The 18,788-nt window shown below is 41.8% G+C and overlaps 1 protein-coding gene across 3 annotated transcripts in view; it reads right to left on the bottom strand.

The window, feature by feature from the left end:
* Window positions 1-8,334: 8,334 nt before the first annotated feature.
* SETD3 (SET domain containing 3, actin N3(tau)-histidine methyltransferase) overlaps window positions 8,335-18,788 on the bottom strand; it is a 48,227-nt gene continuing 37,773 nt past the window's right edge. For all 3 annotated transcript variants that reach the window (XM_081861688.1, XM_081861689.1, XM_081861687.1), the window contains exons 9-13: window positions 15,232-15,306; window positions 12,658-12,824; window positions 11,746-11,831; window positions 10,679-10,839; window positions 8,335-9,740 (exon numbers count right to left, since the gene is read on the bottom strand). In XM_081861688.1, coding sequence (XP_081717814.1) covers window positions 9,294-9,740; window positions 10,679-10,839; window positions 11,746-11,831; window positions 12,658-12,824; window positions 15,232-15,306 — 936 coding nt within the window. In that variant the 3' untranslated portion in view covers window positions 8,335-9,293. The remainder of the gene's footprint in view (window positions 9,741-10,678; window positions 10,840-11,745; window positions 11,832-12,657; window positions 12,825-15,231; window positions 15,307-18,788) is intronic.

The raw sequence follows: 18,788 nt of genomic DNA, 5'->3' as shown, positions 1-18,788 counted from the left end.
GTACAGGATACTTCAGGGAACAGCCTCAAAAAAACAGACCCTCCAAGTGTCCCTAATTTCCAGATTTACAGAAGCCATCCCAGTTCCTGATTCGATCCCGGAATGTCCTGTTTTTCCTCAGGACGTCCCTATTTTCATTAGAGAAATATTGGAAGGTATGCAGTTATGTGACCCCCCCCCCCCGAGCCAAGGAGATAAGTAACAATACAACCTTTAGAAGGCAGCTGAAGGCAGCCATGTATAGGGAAGTTTCTTAATGTTTTATTATGTTTTGGAAAATGCCCAGAGTGGTTGGGGCAACTCAATCAGATGGGCAGGGTATAAATAATAAAATTGTTGTTGTTATGGAATAGGATATCAATATTTTCATCGGTTGGACAGTGTTCTTGAAGCTACAAACATGAGTCTGACCAAACTGCGGGAGGCAAGTGGAAGACAGAAGTGCCTGGCATGCTCTGGTCCATGGGGTCACGAAGAGTCGGACACGACTAAACAACAACATTTTCATCGGAGAAATGATGGAGGGTATGGGAAAGGCCAGTGAGAAAAGGGAGCATGGCCTTGTTGACTGTGGCCCCTTCCATGAAATATGCTTCCTGGTAGAGCTTGTCAGGCTTGCTCTGCCACGGTTTTTCAAAAAAATGGTGGAAACTATTTTCCCAGAAGGGCTTTTGGAACTATATTTCATACATACAGTTGCTCTGTAAACCAGGTGTTTACAGAGGTGTGGAGACCCGACTGTGGCCCTCCATGCTTACCTATCTGGCCCACAGGACTCTCCCCAAACCACAGACCCCCCTCACTCCTCATGGCTGTTCCTTCCTTGGAGTATAGAGAGGGGTATGCGATGGTATGGAGAAACCAGCCTACTATACAAAGGTAAAATTTGCATTTATTGCTCTGCCCTCCACTGGCATGTTGGCCGCAGGAATATTGCCCAGAAAGAAAGTGGGCCTCAGGCTGAGAAAAGCTCCCAATCCCAGCTTTTGTTATTATTATTTGATGAACTACTTCAAAACGAGTTGCTTTGTTTATGGGGACTTTAGCGTAAACTGCCTTGAGGGCTTCCTTATTGTAGCCCTACCATACAGGGGTAAGATTGCAATATATATTGCTCTGTTCCAGTAACAAGAAGCCGAAAGCACCAGCCTGAAGATGACGAGTGAGACCTCGTCGAAACGTCGCCTAGACACCCCAACTTTTACACGGGAAGACACCCGAGGACACCAAAACCTGCATTCCTGTACCCGTGAAAATCTACGAAAGCATATATATATATATATATATATATATATATACTGAGGCGAGGCAAGTCACAGCTTTCAGGCAGCTTGAGCACTGGGCTCTCTTGCAAGGAAATTTGAAACTGAGAGCACATTGCCACAGGCGAGAGGCCATTACCTAATTTTCGACTGAGTCACCTCTTTCAAAAAGTGCACACTGTTGGGAGTATTTTAAATGGCTCTCTCCAATGCTCTACCTACTGACTTGCCATCCAAAGCTTCAATTAAATAACAGTTCAGAACATAATGAACTGAAAAAATTCACACTCTGAGGTGAGATACGCATATATAGCACGGATGGTGAGAGAATTAAGAAGGTACAGTAAAAACAGGACCAGCTGCTGGCTAGTGAGATTTGGCCAGCTTTTGACAAAAGGGAAATATTTGATAGGAGCCCTTGCCAACAAATATGCCATACCCTCCAACATTTATCTGATGAGAATAGGGATGTCTTATTCCATCATCATCATCATCATCATCATCATCATCATCATCATCATCCCCCAGCCACTCTAGGCAATTTCCAACATAATAAAACATTAAACATTAAGAAACATCCCTATACAGGGATGCCTTCAGATGTCTCCTAAAGGTTGCCGTTACTTATCTCCTTGGCTCGGGGCTTGCATAACTCCATACACTCCAACCTTGTTTAAAATTTATATATCTAGAGAGAATATTAACCTCCTGGTTATCCTTCACTTGTTGTGCTGCTTAGCTAGTCCTTACAGTTAAGATAAAGGTAAAGGGTAAAGGGACCCCTGACCATTAGGTCCAGTCGTGGCCGACTCTGGGGTTGCAGCACTCATCTCGCTTTATTGGCCGAGGGAGCCGGCGTACAGCTTCTGGCTCATGTGGCCAGCATGACTAAGCCGTTTCTGGCGAACCAGAGCAGCGCACGGAAATGCCGTTTACCTTCCAGCCGGAGCAGTACCTATTTATCTACTTGCACTTTGCCATGCTTTCGAACTGCTAGGTTGCCAGCAGCAGGGACCGAGCAACGGGAGCTCACCCCTTCACGGGGATTCAAACCGCCAACCTTCTGATCAGCAAGTCCTAGGCTCTGTGGTTTAACCCACAGCACCACCCACGTCCCTTTATAGTTAAGATACTACCAACCTAAACCCTGGCACCTGGAACGCTTCCTTCTGGCAACTCCTGCAGCCAAGCTGGTGCCAAACGTATTGCTCTCCTTTCCTTTGGACCACATCAGAGAGGCTGAGAGAGAGGGATCTCGTTGTCTGTGCATCCCAGGACCTCCAGACACACTGCCCAGGCTTGCGCCCCAGAGAGGTCACTTTGGTGCTCTTAAAACAGCACCCCCAGAGGTGCACTTCATTGTCTCTCGAGACAGATGGATGCCAACCACCACAACATGCAACTCTCTAGGGCTGGAGTGGGGAAACTGGATCCCACCAGTTGTTGCCGAGTTCCAGTTCGCATCAGCCCCAGTCTACATGGCAAATGATCAGAAATGACAGGAGTCGGGAGTGCAGGCAATCTGGTGGATCACAGCTTCCTCTATTATAGAATTCTATTCAGGGCCGTCTGAGCCAGTGTGGTGTAGTGGTTAAGAGCGGTGGACTCGTAATCTGGTGAACCGGGTTCGCTTCCCCACTCCTCCACATGCAGCTTCTGGGTGACCTTGGGCTAGTCACACTTCTCTGAAGTCTCTCAGCCCCACTCACCTCACAGAGTGTTTGTTGTGGGGGAGGAAGGGAAAGGAGAATGTTAGCCGCTTTGAGACTGCTTAAAGGGAGTGAAAGGCGGGATATCAAGTCCAAACTCTCCTCCTCCTCCTCCTCCTCCTCCTCCTCCTCCTCTTCTTCTTCTTCTTCTTCCCCATAGGCACTAAGGGTGCAGGGCACCTGGTCGCCAGGCTCTCAGGGGTGCAAGGCTAAGAGTCCGAGGCCCGAGAGTTGAATCCGGGGAAGAGCCCGCCCGTCGGTCAGAGCACCGCGGCGGGATCTTCTGCTGCGGGCGGCTCTGCACTGTGAGTTTGGGGGCGACCGAGCCAGCGAGATGCTGAGGCGGCTGACCAGCTCCGCTCTCCTGCGCGCCTGGGACTGGGCAACTTGGGGGGGGGGCACCGGGCGGATCTTTGCACCCCGGTGCCGCATATGCTTAAGACAGCCCTGATTCTATTTCTTTTTCCTGGACTGCCAGAGTAGAAATCCGTAAATGTAGCCAAATCCCCACCTTATTTCTGACTAGAATTTTTCCACGTTAAGTGCCGACGATTGTCAAAATAGTCATCTGAAACCACCCGCAGCCTTGTCTAAAACTGAAACCGGTATGCTTTGTGTTAAATTACAGTATTTTTACAGCTATGGAAGGAAGACCCCTTTCCTCCTTTCCTCTGCCTTTCTGTTAAGATACAGTAATCCTACTCCTTTCGTTGCCAACTGTTCAGCAGCTATCCTGTCAGCAGAGCTGCATTCCTGCACTCATTTAATAGCTATTTATCATTCAGTAATCTGCCCATTTTCAAGAAGGAATAAAGTTAAGTGTTCCAGAAATTGGAAAAAATTGAAACTTGACCTTTATTAAGTGGGTTAATTGTCACCATCACAGCATGTATGAAATTAATGACCAAAAAGTAGAATTTCTGAGTTTCAGAAGACTAGGTTAATGTCCAAAAAAAAGGTATAAACTCTGACCTTTTTGACATATGCCAAAAGAAACAGCCACCTTAATAAATTACTACCTGTATGCAATTATACTAAACCATCCCCAGCATCCAATCACTTAAATTAATTGCTGCAATATTTTAGTTATTATTCTCAAGACTCTTCGGCAGCCTACAAGCGGCTGTGGGTTTTGTAAGGCAGTTCATTTTTCTAGTGCAATCTTATTTCACTTTTAGTGTGGATGAGACCAAAATCATTCAAGTAAGTGACCGAAAAAGTTAGAGAGGCACTAGCCACTTTAACAATTAAAGGGTTAAAGCAATTTCTTTTTTTTTAAGTTTTATTTTTCAGTTTTTCAAATTAACCTAACCATCAAATACAGTTTAGACTTCCCTCCTCCCTTTCCTTGGTTCCCTATACAAGCATTTGCAAAGCTGCATCTCTTCCTTAACTCCTTTCATTACTCTTTATTCTTCTTCCAAAGCCACCTTTTAACTGCTAGATTTTAAATTAATTCTGCTAATGTATTTGTTTACATTTTTTAAAAAATAATCCCCATTCTTTGCTGAAAGTTCTTGATTTCTTAATCTTCCTGTGGTTTTGCCATTTCTGCATAGTCCATGAACTTTACTTGCCATTCTTCCTTTGTTGGGACAGTAACCTCTGGGCAAGTAACAACATCCTGGCAGCCGTGGTTGCATACATAAAACAATTTGGCCTGGTCTTTCGGTATTTTCTAACATGGCCTGAAGCAGAGAGGTATGACTCCATTTTGAAATGTGATTCCGTATACTGATTATTTCCATAGCTGCTCTTTTAAAACAAAACAAACCACCTTGCCAGTCCAGTAGTATGGGAAACAATGGGCAACAGACCACAGAGCTAAAGAGGAGCACCAATCTTCAGGCCAGAGGTTCTTCATGACTTGAGTCAAGCAGCTTTTAAGGCTTCCATTCCTAAGCCCCTATTGCAACAAGTTGGTTGCTGGGAGCTGTCATTGTCAGTCGTCTTAATACCCTGCCTAACCTTGCTGCAATCTGACCATGTGAGTTTCCTACTTTGCTGTGTGCTATTGTATCTCACGGCTACCAACCACAGGTGGATGAGAAGAGTTAGTCATCATTGCTAAAGAAACCTCTCTTTTCAACCAAGTAATATCATACAAACCTTTTTTTTTTTTTGAAGTTCAGTATTTAGATGTGACAGCTCGAAGCATTATTTGCAAGAAACCAATTTTCTGGATCCAGATAATTCTGGGTTGTGACCAGTATCTGGGGCAGAAACTGCTTTAGTAGGCAGTACTCATGTAGTGAGATGGGCGAATGTGACCCTGTCTTCTAGACTACTTCACTGCTTTTCATACATCTGACCACCAGATCTATCAGGAGTATCCTCAAGGATGGTGCATCAAAATACAGGAGAGTTGAGTAGATGGTGTCTGCTTCATAACCTGGGAAGTAGTAAGTAGAGAGATCCCACCAGGTTATATTTTAGCCCCTTCAATGTTCTGTACACCAATGGGAAGGCACACTGTAATCTACCCGACAACCAAAAGCTTTAATTCTCAGACTTGAGAATACAATGGCTTCTTTGAAAAACTATTTCCATGTTGTTCTGGATTAGAGGTTGATGACTAAGCGACTAAAAAAAGAGGTGCCATTTTTGTTTTCTGATTAACGTAAATCCAGACAATACAGAAATGATGATTGCTGGTGGTCTGTGTGATTTGGGAATGGATTACCTGTCCTGGACAGGGCCCTCTGGAGGATCAAATATGAAACTTCGGGGCACATCTGCAAGTGGTGGTCATGGTGCAATGGGACCCCTGAATGTGTCTCCTGGCATTAGCAGAACATCTACACCTCCCCACGCCAGGGCTCAGTTAATAATAGGGTGGTGAGGGTGAATTACCTTTCATCCCTTTAAAAGTACATAAAGCTGCAAGAGAATGTGGTAAATAATATGTTTTGCGACTTCCTCCTTTAACTTTATGTACCTGAGCAGCAGCACAGAAAGCGGACCGTCAATATGGGAATGAAGGGGAATGATCTAGGAGTCTTGAGGTAGGAACAGAGAAGAAAGTGAGGTCCTACAGGAGAGAGAGAAGGTGCCTGCAGTCCCCACCCCAACAACTTGGATTCATAAATGTTCTCTTCAAATTACATACTATTTTCAAAGAATCTCCTCCCACCCAACAGCCATCATATCACAGATCACATTCATCTCCACTGACTGAACCATAAAAAAATTATGGGTCCAGGTGCTTTCAAAAGCTGACGTGGCACAAATACATGAACCTGAGGCACAGTTCTTCATAATTTTTACAAGGGAATCCCCTCAAAGCTACAATCAAATCATAGGACACCTCAGTATTCACAGACACTTCCTGAAATTTGTGTTTCTGTAACTGGTGGTTTTGTTGTTTACCGAAGTAAAAAAAACATGAAAACCCATGCAATGTAATTTTTTGTGGAGGTGGGCTACACACCAGATCTGCCCTTTTTAAAAACTGAAATGTACTATAAGCTTGCACTGTTGAGGACCTTGTGCAAAATTATGGAAAGTTTAATAGTGCCTGTTTTTAATTCTGCAGGATCAGATTTTTATCCAGACACCCGGAAAAACAAAGTGTATGTGCATGCTACTCCTTTCCTACTGATGGGTGAGTAAACAGACAGACATGGAAGAGGGAGAAGCAACTGGAGAGTGGCACCCAATGCACACTCTCAAAATAGAAAATGTTCCCATAGGCCCCCAAAAGTTGGTGACTCCTGGTATCTTAGGCTGGGAAACTTCCCTGAATGCGTTTGTTCAGACAAGCTTATAGATTATGGCTCGCCTGCCCCCAAGGTTCCAGATCTTTCCTGATCTGTGATCTGTGAGGAACTGCACAATTGTCTGGACCGTTAAAACCCAGGCTTTTTAGACCAGTCATGCTTCCTTCTAATTCCAAGGCTAAGATATTGGCAAAAAAACAAAGGTTGCAGTCAAAAGCATATAAAAAATAGAAGTGTCTCTTGACAATAGCAAGAACAAAACTAAAAAGGGCTATTTCAGTTTAGCTCTGTAGTTAAGCTCTAATCACCCACAGATGTCAATGGGATTTGGGCATGCCTAGCTTTCTCTGGGTTACATCCCAAACGAATAGGCTTTAGCTCATTGGTGGGGAACATCCAGCCTTCCAACCTGATTAGTCAACAATATGGTCACCAAATATTGTAATATTTAGTAATAACGACTGAAGGACTTAATAAAGCACAATCTTAAATGCAATCCTATGCATGTTTACTCAGAAGTAAAGCCCAATGTTTTCAAAATGATTTACTCTTACATAAGAAGGCACACAATTGCAGGCTTAATGATGTCCTGAGAAACAACAGTGTCATACCCAGACTTTTTTCATGGACATGTTGCTATTGCTGTTTCACTGGTTCTATGCTGCATTTTTCTTTTAGCAATATTGTTTATGTTGTACACAACCTTAGGGGGTTAAATTTTTTTTAGCTGTTTAATAATCCTTATTAAAAAAAATAACCAAGTCCCAGAGGTTGGCCCACCAGGGTATTTAGGACTACCCACTTCCCCCAAATGTGGGTTAAACTGTGGGTTAAACCACAGAGCCTAGGTCTTGCTCATCAGAAGGTCGGCGGGTCGAATCCCTGTGTATTGCACATGATACTGGCTACCTAGCTGAAATTTAGCTACAGAAAATACCCTATCCTGTGTCATCCACCTGATATGGTTTGAATCCCTGTGACGGAGTGAGCTCCTGTTGCTCGGTCCCAGCTCCTGCCAACCTAGCAGTTCAAAAGCACGTCAAAGTGCAAGTAGATAAATAGGTACCGCTCCAGCGGGAAGATAAACGGCGTTTCCGTGCACTGCTCTGGTTCGCCAGAAGCGGCTTAGTCATGCTGGCCACATGAGCCAGAAGCTGTACGCCGGCTCCCTCGGCCAGTAAAGTGAGATGAGCGCTGCAACCCCAGAGTTGGTCACGACTGGACCTAATGGTCAGGGGTCCCTTTACCTTTACTTCCCCCAAATTGGACACCATATAACATCAGATGGGAAAGTTCAAGGAAGAGTCTCTTTTTGCCTCTCTAGTTTGAAGTCAAGCAATGGCTGCAGAGGAGCTGGAACTGCAAACGAAGAATCTTCCACTGAAAGCCAATACCTGACCTTTGAACCGCTTGTTGTCACATGATTTGAGAGGATAGTGCCCCACCCACACGCCAAAGTGGTCCACACTGGTGGGATCCAGTTCCTCTCACCCCTGCTGTGTGTATTCACACATTCCCCAGACCCTGCTGCTTACCACTCCTATCCCAACTCCCTTGCGGCCTGTGTAACCAGAATTGAAATCTCAGTCAATACGTCCAACGCTTATGCTCATGCAAAATGAATGAAATAGCAGCAGACACAAATTAATCAAGTTTTACTTTTAATAATTTTCTTAGTCAAAAGTGTAGCTTTGAAAATCTCTAGCTATTTGTGAAAATCTGAAAAGGTTGAGGAGCAGCCTCACTCTGAACAACACAGTTTGCATCTGGAGGCTGGGGTGAGCTGCTTCCAATCTCTTCCTTCACCAAATTAAACCAGTGCCATTTTGAAAATTTAAAAAAGTCAAGCCTTAAAAAATAATAACAAACAAACTGAGGATGTACTGTAGTTGCACACTTTGATTTCAAGGATATGGTGGGGTGGGAAATTAAGTTTCTTGTACAGTAAACCAAACCACAAAATAAACGATAGTTCATAGAAACCACTGTAATTAGAAGGTATTCTTAACGTGTGAAACCTAGTGAAAATAAGGTTGCCACCTTACATTTTTAAGGGTGTATCTACTTTTCAGTGCATCTACTCTTTTGTGCTGCTCTGATCTCTGCTTATGCCAAGTGGACAGTCAGTCAAACTTGCCACCTCCTTGGGCAAGAAAACAAGCTTTACATTTTAGAAGTCAGAGTAAACAGAACAGAAAGATAGCAGATAAAGTTGAACTCTTCCCTAGGAAGTAAACACGTTTTCCTAACCGAGGGCTGCACAATTCTCCAAAGGTACCACCTCTCTCATTTTTCCTGGACCCTAGTCCTCCAAAAGCAAGATGGCAATCTTAGTAGAAAAGGGATGCTAAATCTTTTAAATAACTTAAAAATCTTTTTTTATTATTATTATAAAGCAGCAAAAAACATTTTCCTCTGCAGAAAGAAATGTTAGGAAACACACCAATGTAAATCACTGTTCGGAGGAGGAGGAGGAGGAGGAGGAGGAGGAGGAGAAGAAGAAGAAGAAGAAGAAGAAGAAGAAGAAGAAGAAGAAGAAGAAGAAGAAGAAGAGAACACCTGCTAGTTTTCAATTTCACAATAAATTCAAAACTATTTTAGAGCTATTCTTTAACCTCATCAGTACTGTCTGAAGAAGATTCTTTGGCATCTTCAGTCTCTCTGTTACTTTCCTCTTGATTTAGATTTTCGTTTTCCGATTTGGTCCCGTTAAGCAAAGAATTGTCACCATTCACAAATCCGTTTGCTGCAACTTCTGCCCCAATGGCTTCCTCAATCTTTAAGTCCTCTTGATCCTCTGTCTCTTCGTCCAAGTTTCTCAAGACAATTGGGAGTCTTGAGTCTGCCACAGTATTCTCTAGTAAGGCAATATTACTCTCTTCATACTTGGGGAGGAGAACTCCTTCTGCCATTTGTTTGCCGTAGTACTCTCTGTTGGCGGCCGCACTCTTGACTGCTTTCTCCAAAATTTCTTTCTCTCCTAAGCGCAGTTTAATAGCCATTGTCGCGTGACAGGTAAGGTCATGCGTTTCCAAAAAAGATTTATCATCCTAAAATCAGAAATTGGGGAGGGGAGAAGAGAAGAGAATAAAACGTGGTGTATTCACCAAAATCTAAGCAGGGCTTTGGATTTTAACCATAAAGCTGTACTTCTGTAAGTGGTCAAAGTTACCAGTTTTTTACATTGCTGTATTAATCATAACAATGCCATTGTTATGCCAGGTCAAATGTAAAAATGAATGCAGTTATACATAGTGAAAGGTAGCAGCTGATAGGTGTTCTAGGCCTAAGAGACAGAGAGTAGAGTCATTAAAGTGAGCAGGTAATACTGAGTATGAAACAGTCTTGAAATCTTAAGTCAGTGGAGGTCTGAAAAAATGGAAATGTTTGCAATTCGAAGACAAAAGAGTTTCCATGCCCAGAAAGACATAGAGTAGCTGGAATGAGTGTGTCTGAAAAGTGGGTATAAATCATAAGCATTAAGAGGTCCACCCCTGCCTCCTCAACCCCAAAGTACTGCATACATACTAAAATAGAATTATTTTTTTCTCAGAAGCCCAGCATATGGGCTGTAGATCATGGTCCATTTCTGAATACAGTGGTACCTCGGGTTACATACGCTTCAGGTTACAGACTCCGCTAACCCAGAAATAGTACCTCGGGTTAAGAACTTTGCTTCAGGATGAGAACAGAAATCGCGCAGCGCTTCAGGTTAAGAACAGTTTCAGGTTAAGAACAGACCTCCGGAACGAATTAAGTACGTAACCAGAGGTACCACCGTACAAAGTTCAGAAAACCTACAGTGCAGCAGCCAAATGATGAGCTTACACCTCTAAACATCTCTCAAGCACAAAGAATACTATTAACCCCTTTCTAGAGGAGAAAGGCACCAAAAGGGAATGTTTTAAAAAGACGAACTCATTCCTATGAGATTAGACCAAATATCCTGTTAGGTTGTAAAGTACGAGCATGCTCTTAGAAGTCTTACCAAAATAGTGGTTTTGTAGGTTTTTAACAGAAGAGATGCCCTGGCTTCAAGGAATGTCCAAAGTTTCACCTCATTGTCCCAGCTCACTGGAAATTCAGAATTGCCAAGAGTGAAGATTCTGTCGATAGCATGCTCTCCTATCAAGTGTTCCTTCAGCTCATCTGTGAGGAGGAGAAAGGACAATCAGCAATTGCTCCATTTATTTTGGCCTCTGGAAGGCTAACAAAACCAAACCATTCATAAGCATTAGTTGCTTTCTGTTGCTTTCTGAGTTCTTCAGAGCTGAAGCTCCAGACTTTACTGGTACAGAATTGATTCTTTAAATTCAAACAGAAAATTGTTCCATTTATTCTGGCCATCACCAAGTTCAATGTGATTTTCTTCCAGCTAAGTCTGTGAAAATATCACAGCCTAAGAAGGCTTCACCATCATAGAGTGTGTATTGTTCATAATTTTAAATTTTTGTGGTTTTAAATTGCTTTTATTTATTTCATCTTACAAACTCACCTTGAGAGGGGTTTTATTTTTGCATAAAGTGATAAATAAATACCTAACTAATGATCTTTTATTTGCAATTCCCCACCTTCCTCAATATAGCATCTCCAAGAGAAAAGAGGTATAAAAATCCTGAAGAATATATTTTGGCTTCCAAACTAGGCTTGTAAATAGCCATTTGTGTAATCAATTGTGACAAGTAAAATTTGCCTAGGTTGGTTACAGCATGGTGTTGATAATGCCAAGGTTGCAGGTTCAATCGTTGCATGGGACTGCTGTATATTCCTGCATTGCAGGGGATTAGACTAGATGATCCTCAGGATCTCTTCCAACTCTAAAATTCTATAAAAGCTTTTGCAAACTGGAAAATAGTCTTTCCATATCTTCAGTGTTCCAATAATGTCTAGCAGAGGATGGTATATATGGTCAAAAAGGCTAGGATGTTTTTTTCTTTGGTGGGCTAGTAATTTCTCTGGAATTCTTTGGAGGGCTGAATTTTCTTTCCTTAATCCAATTTTGACCTTCAAACAATCGAACAAAATTTGATACAATTTTTCATAAAGGTTTTTTACCTTCCGTCATGCAAAACACTCTAAGGAAAGCCAGAAGCTGGGCTGAGATTGGAGGCTCTGTTGAGTGCAAGGCAAACACACTAGAACTAAAAAAGAAAGTTAAAAAAAAAAAGTGAATAAGATGTCAGTCTTTGGTAGCTTGATTATGCGGTATGAAAATCCTTAATTTATAATATATTCTTATTATTGTAAAGTGAAGCTGTATAAGGGTCAATCCAATTTCTGAGCATTAAACTGAAGCTGTTCAAACTTTTCTCAGATAAAAATTGAGCAATTCCTTCTCTATAATAGATTAGTCAAGTATTACTTTACTATTACTTTATATAACTACCTAATAAAAATTGTGCATGCTTTCATTTACCACGTTAAGACCTATAGAAATCTCATTTCCAAGCTACAAAATATTAACACTTGCTCCCTTGACATACTGACCATCAGAAATTATTGAAAAATCCATTAGAAGAAAATCTATTCAATCTAGCAAGATGGCTGGTAATTCAACCAAAGAACACTGACTAGATATTGTACAATAGTCTGAATTAAAAAGATTATGGTTCAAAAGTAACAGTGTGTGTTTGGATTTATGGTTCAAAAATGAAGGATGCTGAAAGCATTATAGGTCACAAATAGACCATGACAGTACTTTTATAATGAGGGGAAACAGAGAGCAAAAATAGCAAACCGGCATATTCTCTTGCCCTCCAACAGGCAATTTATTCTAAAGATGTTGGTAAACGTGTCTCATAATCAGCAAACTTGCTTAATAACAGCAATTTAAGATAACTATATAGGAGTGAGATATAATGTAGGCTCCACCTACTTTAATGAACAGCAGTTTTGCTATAACGTTCTACTTGACCTTAGAGCTTGAAATGTTTCAATACAAAAACAGCGTCTTTCAATTTGACTTACGTTGGGATGCCAGCGCGAGCTAAAACCTCTGCCTTCATAGCATACAGCCTGTCACTTTTACTCACTCCAAGCTTTATTTTCACTCTGTCATGTGAATTATTATCAAAGAAAAACCCACTGTGGATCACAAATTCAGCATTTGACCGAGTGCCATAAAAAATGTAAATCTAGGAGGATGAAAAGAGAAGCGAAGGGACAGAAAAATAGCTTAGGATCAACTCATGGAATGACAAATTACACATTACACAACCCCCCCCCCCATACTATAGTGCTGGAGACCACAATGCATATGAGAATGCTATCTTTAAATAACGGACAAGGCAAACTTTAACCCTAGGAACTACTTTTACTCAAACACTTTGGACTCTGTTCTAAACACAGAGACCACTTCCTGCATGTGCCCAAAGCTCCTCCATTGACCATCTTCAGAACTACATGCATTAGAAATAGAGAGCAACAGAATTCACACAGAAATGCAGCTTTTTCCAAAAAATGGTGTACCGTGAGCTGTCAAATGACTTGACCAATCAAAGAAAGAGAACACCTCACCTAAAAAGATGGCATTCACATTCTAAAGGGACCTCAAAATATTATTGGATATCATTCCTGAACCGGGTTCCGTCTAACAGAGTTTGCTGATACTACGCAGGGGTGGGGGGGAGTTAACTGAGATTTTCCTTCTGCTCACCTTCCCAAGACCACTGAATGGAAGCCAGCTAGCCGAGAGACTCAAGGTCTACTCTATGTGTTAAAAAACATTTAATTCTGTAAGTGTGTACTCTAGTTATCAGAACTGGTGTCCTATGATTAATTTTGGATAGTGCTCCCCCTTTTCAACAGATATCCAAAGAATGCTTATCCTCTCTCCAGTGTGTCAACTCTGCTTCATCCTTCACCTCTGTTGCATTCTGTTAGCCATCAGTGGATTTATACTTGGTATTTTTTAATGGAAAAAGCAAAGATCATCCGAGCGGCAGGGGTGCAAAGTTTTTGCAAAACACCAAAGCTAGTAAGTTTTCCTAATAACTAGAAATGGAAACCTATGCCCACTAGTGAGAAGTGGGATCCAGGGTCGGTGTGACCCATTTCGCCACCAGCTCTGCCAGCACTGTTGCTGTGGCGCTGGCATCAGAGTCAACTTCTGGTGAGATATTGCCAAAATATCGCAAGGTTTCTTGTGATTTCGTCAAGATCTTGTGGCAAATAGGCACCAATGTTGACATTGCTTCGGAGGGCTGCCTGAGGCAGCTGCTTCACCCTGGCCCATAAGTGGGTGAGCCCCGTACTTGCTGGAATATTCTGGTCTGTTCCCCTCTTCATGGGGATGGAGGGGAAAGTCTTGCTGCTAGCCCACATACATATCAGTGTAAGGGTGCAGAGCATAGCATATACCAAGAGGAAGGGAGCACAGTTGGGAAAGGAACAAAACAGAGACTCAGAGGAGGTAGGAACCAGGTCCCCCGAACAGCAGCACACATCAGTAGAAGAAGAAAATCTGCATCCTGATCTCATTAGTAATTCACGTGCCAGTCACCATGTTGCTTTTCAGGTACTGGTGGCTAATGGATACCTGGATTTTTGGACTCTAGAGAAGGGGGCATAATATTCTTTCCACTTTCCCCACCTATATAAGTACCAAATTTAACTTAATTGTGTGCAAGTTTATGGGGACAAATGACCTAATTTATTTTATTTTATTTATTAAATTTGTATACTGCCCGTCATCTGAAGATCCCAGGGCGGTTCGCAACAGACTATGAGAACATCCAATAATTTTACTTAATAATGTCGTTCGCTAAATTAGCAGCTGGGACATGTTTCAGAATTGCAAGAAATTTATGAGAAATTGTAAACCTATATGAAGCATCCACTTCAAGCTGTTGTGACAGGGTGGGGTATAAACAGCATTAACAAATAGCTCTTTATACTACATCACAGGGAAGTCCAAGAATTAATGGTCAACAGTAATAATGGACAACATGAATCGCAAGGATATGAGAAGTGAGCACTGAAGGCAGATATTGATGCCTGTTAAAAGGAGCTATACATCCCTTAGAGAATGGATCCTGACAGCTGAATTGGTTAGTGACATCATCTTTTATTTTCTGGACAGTTAAGTGGTAAGAAGTCAGAAAACAGCTGAATGTGAACTAAATAATGCCAAAGAGCAAAATGCTGAACAAACAATGGCTGCCCAGCTCATGATGCTCAGGTCAAGTGTTTTAAATGCCCTCACCTATGTGAACATTTCTACCAATGTGCTATCATTCAAAACAAAAAATGGCTGAGTTACTCATGGAACAAGGTAAGGTTGTTTTAGATCAAGGCATTCTTCTTCCTTTGCAATGACAAATGCACTTTTTATGTTACAAAAAGAGAGCTATTTATACTCAGTCTTTATAACACATTTGTAAGGAATGTCTCATGGAACACTCCTAACAAGACTCCTGAAGCTAAATTAGAATTGTGTGTATTTACTATCAATTGGATGCATCTGTATATATGTGAATTCTACACATGGAACTTCAAATGTTAAATCACACACAAATACATACACACACATCTCAAGATTACCTGTTCGTCAGCCTTAAAATCTTGAAGTGCTACACATTCACAACGGTCATCTTCCAAATTGTAGCCTGTAGTGATCTATACAGAGGATTCAAAAGAAGAAAAATGTTCAGCATTTTATAGTTCAACCTTGTTTGTATGAGCCTGATCTTCCTTTAAAGCAGGCACCCCCCCAAACTCGGCCCTCCAGATGTTTTGGGACTACAATTCCCATCATCCCTGACCACTGGTCCCGTTAGCTAGGGATGATGGGAGTTGTAGTACCAAAACAGCTGGAGGGCCGAGTTTGGGGGTGCCTGCTTTAAAGGATGTAAAATGACTACTACTTTAAAAAAAAAAAAAAACCAAGAAGAAACAGCACCTACTACCCTGTAACAAAGTCAAGCCTCTTAGTCCTTGGGGAAGTTACCTTGTATTTTTCTTTCTTTTAGAGCAGTGATTGGGGAACCTGTGCCCATCCAGCTGTTGCTGGACTCCAACTCCCTTTAGCCCCAAGCCAGCATGGCCAATGGTCAGGGATTGTGGGAGTTGTAGTTTAGAAACATCTGGAGGGCCAGAGGCTCCTCAACCCTATTTCAAAGGCTGGTGAGAGTTTGGTCAACTAACCCCTCCCCCCAATTTTTTTTTAAAGATGGGGACAACATTTGCGCACTTCCAGCTTGCAGGGACCTCACCTGTTCTCCAACAATTCTCAAATATTATAGAAAAGCTATAAAAAATGGCACCCTTCTAGACCACTTTGTGTTGGTCCTAAGTTGACCCCTCCTCTCACACATAACAGTGCTGTTGAGTTTCAAGTCACTCCCATGGGGTCCTCTGCAGCACTGCACTAAGAGAACTAGTTTCTGTCACACACTTCAACTCTCAGTGCATTTTTCATCACTCTAAATCAAAAAGAGGAGTGGATAACTGGATCTTTGGGGGATACTTTCTTCAGAGGACTCCAATTTATTTGCAAATAATCTCTTTATCTGAAACTTAGGTAATTATTCTTAGATGGTGATGGGATTTTGCTGTGGGGAGATGAAGAAGTTGCCACTTAACCATATTTCTTTTATCAAACCACAATGACTAAAGTGGCTCATTATTAACATGGAAATTGTCCCACAATATTATTTTCATAAAGCAGGAATGTTCTTGATAAATCAAGCTGTACAACACAGAAAACATACCAATCTCAAGGAACAGGCCTCATACATAGTTGTGTCCTGAAGATGTGATTTGAAACAAAATCTACAGAGGTTTTCAATTGGGGTTGTAATGCTTAGTTGAATAATCAGTTAAATCAATAGATTTAAAATCTTTTGATTGATTTAAAAGAGTGCCCTATTTAATCAGGCAGAAGAAGAAAAAGAGGGTTGCAGGTATCATCTTAGAGGAGGTATTAATCTTATATCACATACAAGTGAATGCCTTTTCTAGTATGTTGCCTGCCCTGACACATGCCATCATCTAAACACAAAGGGAAAATGTTTTTCTTCTTCTTCAAACTAACACCTTTAATCAGAATACTTTAAATTGGATGACAATCAGTTTCAAGTGTTTCAGGGCTCTTTTAATGTTTCGATATATAGAATTTGTGGGAGGGTGCCTGGTTTTATGGCATATGAAACTTGTTTTATGGGCTTTCATTTTCCGTTTTTTAAAAAAGCTGTTCCTCTCATTCCCTAGTGGAATAGCTTCCTGCTTTTTTGTCCTTCTCAAAGGTTTCTCTTTTCCTTATATCATTTTTGTTTGTATACAAGTGTTCCAAACAAAAAAGCAGCTTGGAATTTGGGCATGTCTGATTTTTATAGTTCTATAAAAAAAAAATTCCTCTTGTCCCAGGAGCTGAAAAATGAGGAGAAACTATCCATGGGGGATCAAACCCATAAGGACTAGCGCAGTAGTCCCAGCTAATCCCCAGCACCAACACCCAGGGGAAATATAGACTACAGTCTAGCAAGGGGGGAGCGGGGCTAGGAAAAGCAAATAGCCACAGCAAAGGGCTCTGAACCAAATAAAATCCAAAGAGCTAATGGACAGTTTGATTTTGAGTATCAGCCTGCCCACAACATTCATTGAGCTCAAGGGAAACATCCCCTTCTATATCAAAGGCACATGAAAAGTAAACCTTAAGACATGAAAAATAGGCCAATATATGCACAAAATGATGCATTAAGAAAATGTTTCATCAAAATGCAAATGTGGATCCCCCCCTTCCAAAAATGCTTAAAGCTAAATGCAAATTCAATGTTAACAGTGCTGGTCAGGTTTAGTTATAGGTCCCCACTACAGTTCATGGACTGAGGGTGGAAGAGCAACAGATAGGAGGACTCCTCCCTTTATTACAGCTGGCTACATTCCAGCCATACAAATTATTGAGGTTTACACGAACTCATACTCTATCCAGGCAAAACTCATGCATATCATCCCAGTTCAAGGAGACATCTACTCAGGCAAAGGCACTTGAAGGGGGCACACGGTAGGGTTAGCGAGAGGTGTGGAGGAGCACCAGCCTGAGGGAATGCCAAGGGCTAGACAGAGAGGCTTGCGGGGCTGCATATGGACCTAGGCCTGAGATTGCTATATTGTTTGCAGCTATATTTTGGGAAGGTGCATGAGGTTCAGAAGGCTCTTTGCCAACCAAATGGGACAGTGCAGATGTCCCAGTGCAGATGAAAACTGTTTACACCCAGGTGTGCTACAACAAAGTCCTGTCAATGAAGCATTTCCCTGTGAGCTTAGCACAACTCTGGCCTCTGATTCCATACTGATGCTCCATGAAATCCTGACTCACTGCATGAAAGCTGGAAGAGAGAAGTCTGCTGCAAAGTTGGTGGCGAGATGTTTCTCGAGTCAGTCAGCTATAATGCATCTCTATTCTTGCTCTACCCCATGGGCCTTTCTTCTTCTTCTTCCACAAGCTAAATAATAAAAGGCTCTTTTGGTTTTAGCTGGAACCGTGTCCATCCTGCTATCTCTTGCTCCTGACACTACTAATTAGATCATCCTGCTCCAAGAACTCTGTCAAGAATACTGTCTTCATGTATTTCTCATTGTTATTTTCTAGCGGTATTGTGACTTGACAGTCAAACTGGTTGCTGGTGCTGTCAGAGGTTTAGAGCCTTCTGGACGGAGAGGATCATCATGCAACAAGCCCAAAATTACTAGTATTAATACTATAGAAAAACAGAGATACAAGAGAGCCATCAGCTGGTATCAAACATCATAGCTCGAGAAAGGAGGCAACATATCTTTGTTTTTACTGCAGATGTGGGTAAAGACAACTTCACAAAGCAGTTCCTTTGCACATACTTTCTCCTCCCAGCAAAACTTGTATTGATGATTTTGTTCCTCAACATTATATTGTACTTCTCCTCCTGTCTAGGTATTAGTTTTAAGGTGGTAAGGTCCTCTGAAACAAACATTTGCATCCCCAAATCAACACCTTCCATGCCTAGAGGGTGCCCCCCATTCTGCTGCTTACTACTGGAATTCTTTTACCCCCGAGTAAAAGAATCCTCTTGTGTGTTAAACACCTGTTTAAAATATCATCTTCATCCTGACATATTTAGAGT

This window comes from Podarcis erhardii (genome assembly GCF_964252035.2).
Source record: "Podarcis erhardii genome assembly, chromosome: 1".
NCBI classification, from domain to species: Eukaryota; Metazoa; Chordata; class Lepidosauria; order Squamata; family Lacertidae; genus Podarcis; species Podarcis erhardii.
This window is presented reverse-complemented; position numbering and strand designations above follow the sequence as displayed.